The sequence below is a fragment of the Triplophysa dalaica genome, chromosome 10, assembly GCF_015846415.1.
Source record: "Triplophysa dalaica isolate WHDGS20190420 chromosome 10, ASM1584641v1, whole genome shotgun sequence".
Classification (NCBI taxonomy): domain Eukaryota; kingdom Metazoa; phylum Chordata; class Actinopteri; order Cypriniformes; family Nemacheilidae; genus Triplophysa; species Triplophysa dalaica.
The window spans coordinates 7,177,243-7,189,399 of record NC_079551.1 but is presented as its reverse complement, the minus strand read 5'-3'; the positions used below and the strand labels follow the sequence as shown (position 1 = coordinate 7,189,399).

Genomic DNA, 12,157 nt, shown 5'->3' with positions numbered 1-12,157 from the left:
GGGGACAGTAAGTAATTACATTTTTTTATGGCGTATTTGTTCGGTGTATCGGAGACTGGAAAATTAGTAATGAGTGTCTGAGGGAGAATAAATCAAAGCTTTCAGTAATTCAGCTGAACATTTTCTCTGAGGTGATCTTTTAAAGAAGACATAAAAGTACATTTAAAGTCAATAAACATTTTGTCACAATACAGCGAGAGCAAAATGTTAAGTAATCATCGTTTTTGTATAACTTTATTTAAAAGGATTTTCAACACAAATGTATTACACTTTCTTTTGTACATATTGTACAAACAAGTTTGTTCTGAAAGAAAAGAAACATGCACTAAAACGAAATAAACGTGTGGAAGAAAGAAACAAGCATTGAACGTTCGAAAAGTAATATTGTGTTTTTATCTAAAAATCATATCTAGGCCTGAGGGAGAAGACAAATGTTTTGTCTAGTTTTATTAGCCTTCGAGGTTCCTGTTTATTTACAAAGACCACAAACCTGAAGTTGAAAGCCAAAACGTTGAAGCTATCCTGATGGAACAACAAATACTTGTTAAAGGTTTAAACTGGTTGCCCATAATAAAACATAAATTACTTAATTCAGAAGTCAATAAATCCACAACAAACCCAAGAACTGAACCGAGAACCAACTTGAATGACACCCTCAAGAAGACAAACTAAGCTATGCTTGTTAATTCTTGTCTTCACAAACATTGTTTGGCTGTTTTCAGAAATGAAATAACCAAAACGTCGACGTCAAATTTCTGCAAGACCTTTTAAAACGCCTCACTGAACGTCCCTGTCACCAACAGACAGACACAAACTTCAATATGCTTCCCCTCTTCGTTCCTTTTTTAACAAGTTTAACAAAATAATTGGCTACCACACAGGTGTCATGTGTGAAAATCTGTCTTCAAAACGACACCTTTCTAATGAAGCGAACTGATTTTCATGAGAACAGTTCAAACTCATATCTTAATACTGAAAATGTGTTGAAGAACAGTGCACCCAAAGATGATTGGCTTTGTATCTTCAAACCTGTATGTTTTAAGCACAATTGTTCAAAGGTGTTTTCTACGCGAGTTAATGGTGACCAGAAGTCTGAAAATAAAAAAGCAAACCGTTGGAAGCCAATTTTAACTTGGGATGATTGAAAGACCAAAACTGAACCAAAATCTTACATTGGCTGGTCAAAGCTGCATCTAGTAACTCTCCATATTACATTTTAATATATTCATATTTCTATAACCAATAAGATTCCTGAGCTAGAGAAACACTACTTTTCAAGTAATGAAACCTTTTCAACATTCTCCACGTAACTTCTATAAAATAATTTTTCCTATGAAAGTCTCATGATGGGTTTTCATGGGGTCATTTCTGAACAGCCCCCAGTCACCATTTACTTTCATTGTATTAGGAAAAGTTTTTTTTTAAAGAAATATAACAATATTTGTTTTATTTTGTGCTTAATTGATGCTAGAAAATCATACAGGTTTGTAATGATACGAGTGCAATGGATTTTTTTGGGTGCAGGCACTGTCCCTTTAAATTTTGGTTGAGCAATTTTCCTGAAACCGAGCTGTGTTCTCACTTTGCTTTGGGGTCAGTGGTGGTTTATGTAGGTCAAATTATTTAAAAAGACCATACAGAATAAGCATGGATAAGAAACCAAATTTGATAAAGATGTGACAAGTGTACTGTAAATGAAAAGCCGTTGTCATCTTAGTTTGCTGTATTTCCCCCCAAATAGTTATCCAAGACCTTTAAAAGCAATCCTTAATCCTGAAAAGAAAAAAGAGCAGAATGGCACCTAATTTGTGACACTCCACGAAGGCTCGGCCTGCTGTGATTTCTTGCATCTCGGCAGCGACGCTGCTCATTAAAATCAGAAGAGGATGAGGGGGCATAAAAGATTGACAGGCAGAACAGATTCTCTGCCTTTCATCTGCTTCAGCGTTCGCCAAATTCAATTGAAGGAAAATTAAGTGAAAAATAGGAAAATCGCTGCACGCAAACACGGATTCAGTCGAGGGCTCCTTAATTGGGTCCTCAGGGAAATATCCCGGCCACATTTTGGATTTAGGGTGTTTATTGCAGGATGTTAAGACACCAGTATGATAAGGACGATAAAGTAGGGTGGACGTGTGCTACCGAGAGGGTCCGTGTGAGCTTGTCAGTCTGGATTTTGGCACGATTGTGTCAGCGGAGATGAACGTTTGTAATTAGGGAGCCAAGCGAGAAACAGCTCGGACCGGATTCGTTTATGAGTTTTATGGTAGTTAAAAAAAAGGGGAAGTGAAAGAAAGGGACTTATGGGTAATGACACAATCTTTACTGCCCTCTGGTGTTCACTTATGAGAAAGTTCAGAACAGTAGTGATGAGTGAGAGAACAACTTCAGGTATCAGTTGTCACCCCAGTACTGCCGCTCAGAGCTGATTTTCCTTTGTGTCGCTGACCGCCTCTCCTCCTGCCACTTCCACCAGGCTTTGACTGAAAGAGATCGTGAAATTTTTTTTGATAATCTTCTTAACCAAATGTTCTAGTAGCTCAAAGCATAAAACAACACTTAATTTACGCTAAGCAAACAAATGCCCAGTGTAACAAATATAAGTTAACACAACACAAATCATTTATGTAGTACCAACTTAAATGGATTGAGATAAAATATTCAGTTTGAGACAAAAATGTTTACTTGTGTTGAATTAACTTGTTAAAATTAAGTAAATTGGACGAGTAATTTAAATCATTTTTTTTTTCTACAAAGTTTTTTCACGTTTATCATCATTCATACAAAATATATTTTTTAGGGCGAAAACAGTGGTTGCTCTCTTAAAAAAATCAATGATGCAGTAATACAATATGATATGGTATAATACAAAAAAAAACTATGGAAAAAATGCGTTAAACTTTAGTGCTAATAATCGTCCTTTTTTTTCCCGTGGTAAACGTTTAGCATTCGTCTGTTTTACAAATCCGAGGCGTGTTCATTTTTTGTCCATTTAAGTTAAAAGTAACGACACTGAATTGACTTTACGAGGAAATGTCATTAGCATTCTGTAAATTAAACCAGTCAGATCGATTAATAAACACAGGTTTATTATTTTATCACTATTAAAACAAACAAAGAGAAAGCACTCGGCTGTCACCGTTAGCAGGAAAATCAATTAACCGTTAAGCTCAAAGAAAAGTTCAAACACCTGTTTAAGCAATAAACTAACCGAATTACATTAAACCAAATAATGACAGAAAGCTCATGAAAGTGGCGCTCATAATCCCTCTTGGTGATTTAAACTCTTTGGAAATTACGTATTAAGAAGCATTACGGTTGACCTCAATAGGTTAAAAACACATTCACTTCAAACAGCTTTCTACCGCTTTTACCTTATTCTCTTTGTTTTCCCCTTTATAAAGCGTCTCCTCTTTCCCTGCCGGCTACCGTGACAAGACACAGACAGCAATGGAAAGAAAAGGAAATGAAGCTTGAGTATTTGGCATCAAAAGAGATTTTCGAGCGTCCATGGGAATGAGGTAAAGACCGTTTAGAGTAGATTGTCACGCAGCGAGAAATAATCCATGATCCCAGATGTGAAGAAGAAATAAAAGTGGTTTAATATAATCTGTTACATAAATCTACTTTGGTTTTAATACCATCCGAATCAAAGACGCTTGCGATTTTCCCATACAAGGGATGTAAAATTATGGAACAAATTCCCATCTCAGGGGTCCTCGGTGGAACATCTGATATATATGATTTTTCCGTCACGCTTGTCAGTTATTTTGACGTTCATTGAATACTGTAACTCAAGCTAACAGTTGTACGGATATGCCAGCTGCATCTTCATTATGGAATTGGATTAGCATATTTTTATATCCAAAACTAATTTTTCAGTGGCTACGTGTTTAAAAAATGTTTTTTACTTTGATTTTGAATAATTGTGAGGATGGTGTCATTTTCTCTCACCTGTTGTGCCGTTTGAGAGCTTGTCTCCGTATGTGATGTCTCTTCGCTAGATCCCTCCACCTGTGGGAAGGTTTTCTTGGTAGACTGCATTTTGGCCTGAGGCTTTGTTTGAAGCAGCTGTCAAACACCCCAAAAAAGAACAATTGGGAGTTTTGCAATAAAACGTAACTCCAAGTGTTTGTGAAATGTTCTAAACTTACTCTGTTTACATTCACACTATAACACTTATATTACAACTTTGCATGAGTTGCACACGTGATCTCTGACCTTAGTGATGGTACCCACGGCCTTGGTCCTTCCCTCCCTAAAGACGAGTCTCTGGTCCGTGTGAAAGTATTCGGGGGTCTTGATGAAACGGAAGTGTACGGTGGCTTTGTCCCCTGTTCGTAAACAGTCTTTGTTCATGTCGATGATGGTGGCGGTCTGTCTGATGCTACCACAATGAACTAAAACAGATAAACAGGACAAAAAAATATAAAGATAATAGTGTAAGAAAATACCACATTGAAATAGATTTTTTGTCATGATTTACATAAACATTTTTATATAAAACTGGTTATAAACTAAAAAATAATCGATTCCTATTGGGAGATCCTTATAAATATATTTGTAAGTGAAGTAAAACTGAAATTAAATACATATTAATATATCTAAAAACTGTAAAAATATTAAATATAATACATAATAATAATTCACATATTCACATAATAAATCATATATATTTACTAGATAATTAAATAATGTTTTTTAAATCTTCTATATTTATTTTAATATTAGTTTTAATATTTTTGTAAATGTAATACATAACTATTTAAATAATGTACTTATTTATTATTACATATTATAATTATTTTAATACTTTTAAATATTGAATATATATAAAATACATAAATATCTTTACATTTCTGTCCTGTTTCTAAACTGACAACACATGGCACTAAAAAGGGTCATGGGCTCGATTTTTACATTACACAATAAAAATAAATAAAAGTCCCTGCCAAGTGGTCAAATCAATATCAATAACTTTATATTTGAACATTTTTAGATAAAATAATAAATACATATTTTCCAAATAAAAGCCCCATCACATCTATGTCTTTTGTACTGACCCATGGCCTGGTATCTCGGCGCTATCGTGGTTGGGTGATGCAGCACCAGAATCTCTGCCTCAAACTCCCAGCATGCCTGCGGGTTGAGACGGGGTGACACCATCACCATTCCCTTCCTGATAGACGAACGCTTGATCTTCTTCAGGGCGAAGGAGGCTGTCTGTCCACCCCGTACTTCTTTCACAGACATACGCTTGCGGTGGATGGATTTGACAGCTATGGGAATGAAGGTGCCAAGAGGATCAGGGCCGAGGAGCAGCGTGTCGTTAAGACGTATCAATCCGCGTAAAGTAGTCCCTGACACTACCGTCCCTACGCCCTGAGGAACACAAGGGGTGAGGTTGAAAGGAAAGGATGGTTATAAAGTATTAACAAGAACAGAACTGAGATGGAACTGGTGACAATGTGATGTTGAACTAAATAATGCGATACAAAATATGCTTTTTCTAATATTACTTAGTTTTAATTCATTTTAAATTGCATACAATTTTAATGAAATCTAAATATTATATAAACAACAAATGTTTTACATTCGGTCTCGACAGTCCCTCTACTATGTGCATACACTTTTGAAGTAGTATAATCATGAAGTTATTGCAAACTATTATGATATTTTGTAGAGATGCACCAATATAAAAGCAATTTTTCACACAATCGGCCGATAGTTTAATAACAATCGGGTCCGATATATCCTGTCAATCAAAAGAGGACAGGAAAATGCAATAAATTTGTGCCCTGTATACAGAAACATCACCTGATTGATGTTCAATATTATATAATATATAATAGTCATCATATGAACTCTAATAGGGATGAGTCACGAATTTTGAATATTCGATTAGTTTATTTAATTATAGAATTTCGAATAGTGTGTGCGATCTTAAAAAAATCGCCGCGTTTTCATGTGTAACGTGTTCATGTAATCAAAGGGTGGTGCTGCCAATAACGACACACCTTAAACCTAAAGGCTGTTAATCAAGAGACAATAGAAGAAAACGTGGGTGAGGGGTGCGAATTTCGACAAATTTTCGAATAGTTCTCATCGATCTTCGTATATTATTTTTGCTTTAAATGCCCATCCCTAATCTCTAATATTTTGATATTTGCGATATATTAAAAATGTTTTACCGGCACTGAATATGTGTCATCGATCTGAAACTCTGGTGGCTCGTCATCTTTAAATGTCGTTCTGGAGGACAGCAGGTTCAAGAACATCTTCAACAGGTCCATGTTTTCACCCGTTACGTTAGAAATCTGAAAAATCGGACACATCCTACAAACACAAAGAAAATGTAATTACCCAGTATTGCTTATAACTCTCTTACAGTGGTTTTCAATCTGTTACTATGCAGTTGCTAGGGTGGTTTCCAGAATCAAAATAGTTAGGTTACCTCTCCGAGCTGAAGTTTGAAGCTGTGACGATGACATCATCTTTGTTTTGCACCAAAACTGGAATCTTTCTGCATCCTGGAGACTTTAGTAACCGCTGTAATAACTTTAGCGTCTCTGTAACGCAAACAAACTTTTAATATTTTCCGTACTGTGTATCGCAATTTAGATCAATGCATGCTTCACATCACCTTGCAAAATGTTAGCCGGACACATGTCGATTTTAGTAACGACTACAAAGACGGGAACGTTGAGGGCCAGAGCCAGACCAAGGTGCTCTTTGGTCATGCCGACGATTCCGGCGTTACTGCCCACCTTTACGAAACAGAACAAATAAAACATTAAACGGACAAAAATGTAGATATGGAGGTCTTTTTCAGGGTTCTTCCTTACCATTAACATACAGAAGTCCGGCAAGTGCCCCGTCATGCCGAACACGGTGGTCTTCAGGTACTTCTCGTGCCCCGCCAGGTCGATAAATGTGATGACTTTAGACGACCTCTCGCAGATCTTCGACCAGTCGAGGCTGCCGCCGTGGCTGTCCGGTTTGTTAACCACCTGCCCGTCTTGATCGAAGCCAAGGATGTCATTGCCGACGCTGCTGGTTCGTCCGCTCTCCATCTCGTGTTTGTGACGGAAGAGCTTTTGGCGTGCAAACCCGCGGCCGTTGTCGAGTTCCCCATGGGTGAGGACGCCCAGCAGTGTGCTTTTACCGGCATCTACGTTGCCCACAACCGCCACTCTGAGAAGCCGTAATACAGACGAAAGCAATGAGTCACTGAAAAATGAGTCTCAAAAAAATACAATTAAGATTTTTGTGAAAATATCTCGCACACCTGACTTCCAGAAAGTCCTCCTCTCCCACCCGCCGTCGTATGAGGTAATCTCGCATGCCTCCGGCGGCCTCCGCTCTCTCTCTCAGCAGAATCATATCGCCGTCAACCTGTTCGCAAAGAGACTGCACGGTGGCGACAGATGCGTCCATATCCCTCTCATCCAGACCATAATCACCACCGTCTGGAGCAAAGAGACACGTTGAAATCCATCAGCCATCTTAATAGGCCCTTTACCTCAGGGAACGTCAAAATCTATTTGAACAGCGAACGGTTTAGTTTGAACAAGTAATCAGCCTGTTCTCTGATCTGTCATAACGGCGAATAAAGCAATCGCAGATGAGAAATTGTGAAAAGAAGGGTAAACATTTATTGACTGCATAAGGCCGTGAAAACTTAAGCATTAAACATCAGATGAGTAATAGCAGGGTGTCAACATCGGTTAAGACTCAGTCAGCCGAGGCACTTGAATAGACGTCCTTTGACCCCAGTGGGTCACCAAGTCAGACATATGTTGCAAAATAATAACTAACAATAAAGCAGAATGTATAAAAAACGTCTTTTGCTCATCGCTATGAGGATAAAGCAATTTTTATCCAAACGGGGTGGTTTATTAGTCTAAAGCAGAATATTTTGTATATATTTTATACTGCAGCTTAGAGGCATTGATTCAAAACATAAACCAGAAAAACACAATTCCCGTTACATCTACACAATCGGTCTCACCTGTCCCCATCCCGACCACATACATGGTCTCTCCACAGCCCTCCTCCATCCTGTCCCGCAACTGTCTGAGCAAACAGTCATACTGCTCTCCTGTGGGACTGACCAGTGCAAACTGACAACACAAATCATTTATATAAATCACTATTAGTCATACAATATATACAGATATATAAGTGTATAAACATGATATGTGTCAGCAATGTAATATGTATCGATTATATCAACACAAATCATTCATATATATTATTTATGAGATACATTACTAAATATAAATAGTAAATATACATCATTGTTAATTTTATATTTAAGATATTTATTAATAAAACCATTTTTATTCAAATAAATATCAATAATTGTTGATAATACTTATACTGAGAAAAGCTTCAAAGAAAGCTTGAACGAATGCGTTGAAGGTTGCGTTTTGTTTTCATAAGTGGCATGCAAGAAAGCAGTGCTTTTAAAAAAGCTTTCAATGTCATAACAAATCGTACTTTGCAAATATCCCACATTTCATTTCAGCTCGCGACTGTGGGGTAGACAGTCATGCCACTTTGGCACACCGACGCACAGGCAACGTGTCACCCAAGCCACAACTCTCAATATCTATAACGTGGTCAATAATCCTTAAACATTGTGCATTTATGAAATAAACAGTTGTTTTGATTCGTGCACGAACGATTTTGTTCACATCAGCTGTCAGGCCTTAAATGCACCTTGCTGCTGAGGTCCAGCTGATCCCCGGCGTCTCCGTTCTGATCGTCGCCGGCGTCGCTGTGCTCATCCCCGGCAGGATATTCCGCGCGGTCCGCCTCCGGAGCAAACATGCACGCAGGCACCACTGACTCCACCACCGGGCTTAAACTGTACTCTGTCGCCGCCATGATCCCGCCTGGGTTCGGGAAAGCGTCAAACCCGTTCGCGATTGTGTTTTCCGTCGGAATTCAAACTCGGGTAAGTTTCGTTTAGGAGTTCAACTTCATTATTGCTTTAATACACTGATATTGCGTAACGATACGTGTTTCATTGCTTCCAAAACGTCGGGAGTTGCCACACAGCAGTTTATAAAACACAAATGCACGGTAGTCGGTCTTAGTTTAATGCAACGTAGTACCCGGTTTGTTCTTAACTATGGAAGGCACGCCCACTTCTGAATAAATAATGAGTGTTTACGTTACAATGTTGAAGACGGGGTTTAATCTTTACATTTATAAATTTTGACTGTGCGTGAAAATGTTTAAAGTAATATTCCGTAACTTCAAAGTTTGTGAATGTATTGGTAAACGACTTTTAATTCATTTATGGGGTTCAATAGGAACTACTTGGGAATAAACGATGACGTGTACAGGGAAGTATTGAAAACATGTTTTGAATTTGAAAGTCACGAGATAACATTATTCAGGAATATATTTACAGATTGAACACATGTCACTCAAATGTTTATAAATTGAATTAATGGCCCGTCGTAGTTTGTGCCCTGAATGTAATTGGACTGGTTTGAATAGGGGCCTCCTTCAGGCCACGCCTACTTATTCAGGATTTATAGTAGTCTTTATAACCTGTACATTCATTTAGTTTTAATATTTATTATGGTTTTGTTACTATTTGAACACACGTAGCGTGTGAATATAAAACCACAAAATAAGGCAGGCGTACAAAAGTAGCGACAAACATTTGTCTTTGTGTTTCATGAACGCATGGCTATTAAAAGTGCCAGTAGGGGGATTTGGATTGTGATGTCTGTTTCTGATCGCAAGGTGGCAGTGTTGAACCATTAATAAACCGATACACCGCAATACATTTAGGCATTTGGCAGACGCTTTTCATCCAAAGCGACTTACATTGCTTTATCCTATACATTTTACATAGGTATTTGCAATCCCCTGGGATCGAACCCACAACCTTGTGTTGTTATCGCAATGCTCTTACCACTGAGCTACAGGAAAGCTACATGCAGTTTCTTGTTTTTTATGTAAAGAAAGTAAGGAGGAGGATTTTGGGCTTCTCGTTTTCCATTAGTTCCCATTATTTCCAACCATGGGTTGATGAGCAATACAAAATGCATCATTTAAACGGGTCCTAAACTTTTTATAATATTAAAATGTATTTGCTTCAAATTATAGTTTGCAAAGTGACACATTTTATAAACTACAAATAGCTGTCAAACAGTGCGGTTTTAACTGAGATGGCATTTATTATTAAGGTAAATATTGTTTAGACCATAAATTTATTGTGGGATTCAAATAAACCAACATAAATAAATAAAAATTTACACAGAGAACAAATCTGAAATGTTCACTAGTAACAGTACATTTGAAATTATGTAAAAATTACACCAATATTTTTTACTTTGTTTAAGTTGATTGTATGGTTGTCTGCGTTACTTTACTCAAATATTGTTATATAAGGTGAGCTGCCAGGTTTATTAAACTATTTTCTTATTATATAAGCGATAAAAGGTCAGAAAGATTCAAGTCATCTCGCAGCACTGTGAAAATATTTGTAAGGGCAATACGTTACCGTGGAAACTGGGACATATTTGTTCTAATTGCCTTACTAGGCACTCTCTAATGATCATCTACAAAGAAAGGTTTTATCCACCAAAGATTATGTTTGTATTGCTGCCTTAACTTGGCTTTGTGAGTCATTTCTACTTACTATTTGTTTTATGATCCGTCAAATTGTAAGTTAAAAGTTAAAATGACGTGTACAGGAAATGTGATCGTACTTTAATTTTTTTATACTTTGAAATTTAAGGTAGCAAAAAAGGAAACGCAGAGAACACTTCTTATTGAATTGTGTGTGTAAATACCAATAGAGGGAGACATTTCACACACATACAGTGAAATATTATTTATGAATTATTTATTGAATATATATATATTATATATATATAAAGTATATACTGTATATATAATATACATGGGCTCCTGAAATCTAAGATCACTAGTAAAAGAAAAATGTGGAGAAAACAATTTTCAGTCTATATCCTCATTTTTATGGAACTTGAATGCCTAGATAAACAAATAAACTAAAATAATAAATGAAATTATTATATTAACGTGGATATAAGTAAGGGAATACAACTCTGTTCAACTGCTCCATAACAAAGCCAGATTTCCACGTCTGTTTTTTCTTCCATGCCAGAGGTGAATGTAAGCAGTGCATATCCATCATCCTAAATGGATTATTTCATTTGTACCATCTCTCCTCTCATCCTTCCCCTGTTCTCCCTTTTCCATATCGTCTCCTCTTCACTCCTCACCTCTCCTCTCAGAGACACAGGTCCCTTTTGTGCAGGATGATTGAAATTCTGAGGCTTGTGGAGACACAGGCCAGACTGGAGCTGTGGCCAATTAGGACATGGAGGAGCCGGGGGTCTCTGTCTGGTTGGGGTAAGGGAGAAGTGTGGTGATGTTTTTTACACAGGGAGAAAGCAGTCAAACACAGCTGAGTGACATTTCACAATGTAAGAGATTCACTTCTGTTTCTTATTGCCGAGAGAGGGATTTCAGACAACTAAAATAAAAAAGCTTGCTCAGAGTTCAGAGTTCAGACTACATTTGACATCTTTCTATTAAAGTAACATGTGGCAATTGTATTGGCTAGCTCTAGGTGGCAGTATAACACTCTCAGATTTTAGTTTGTGGTTATCTCAAGTTAATTTGCATGTGTGCAAGTTTACATTTACATTAATTCACTAAGCTTACAATTTTATGCAAAGCCACTTACAAAACAGGGATTTAACATTTTGTGTTAAAAGCGATGTTACTTTATTTGTTAGATGATGATCTATTAAGTGAAAACCTGCTGAGGACCAAAACGGAGGGCAGCGATAGCATCGTTTTTACTAAATATTCTTTTAAGATAATAATGAAAAAAAATGTTAACATAAATATATTGTTATTATTTAACACAAAACTGAAAAACTTGAGTCAATCTGGTTGTGACATTTTAAATCTTCAAAACGTAGAAAATGTTTTTAACTCCTGAGCAATAAAATATACCAAGTGTTTTAAGCAGAAAACTGTAGGGCGGGGCTTGATTTCATCCATTGAGAGTTGATTGGATATTCACTAAAGGGGAGGGGTTTAAAATGAAAGCCCTGGGTGACGTCATCCAAAAAAGAAAATGGTTTTATTGCCAATT

General features: G+C 37.0%; 1 protein-coding gene across 1 annotated transcript; it reads right to left on the bottom strand.

Moving 5' to 3' along the window:
- Positions 1-207: 207 nt before the first annotated feature.
- gtpbp1l (GTP binding protein 1, like) lies at positions 208-9,137 on the bottom strand. Its single transcript, XM_056759378.1, has 11 exons — positions 8,725-9,137; positions 8,012-8,123; positions 7,289-7,469; positions 6,846-7,194; positions 6,644-6,767; positions 6,455-6,569; positions 6,192-6,336; positions 5,064-5,382; positions 4,222-4,400; positions 3,955-4,071; positions 208-2,483 (listed from the first exon to the last, which is right to left on the bottom strand). The coding sequence occupies exons 1-11, from the start codon at positions 8,890-8,892 to the stop codon at positions 2,388-2,390; spliced, it is 1,905 nt and encodes a 634-aa protein (XP_056615356.1). The 5' UTR covers positions 8,893-9,137; the 3' UTR covers positions 208-2,387.
- Positions 9,138-12,157: the final 3,020 nt, after the last annotated feature.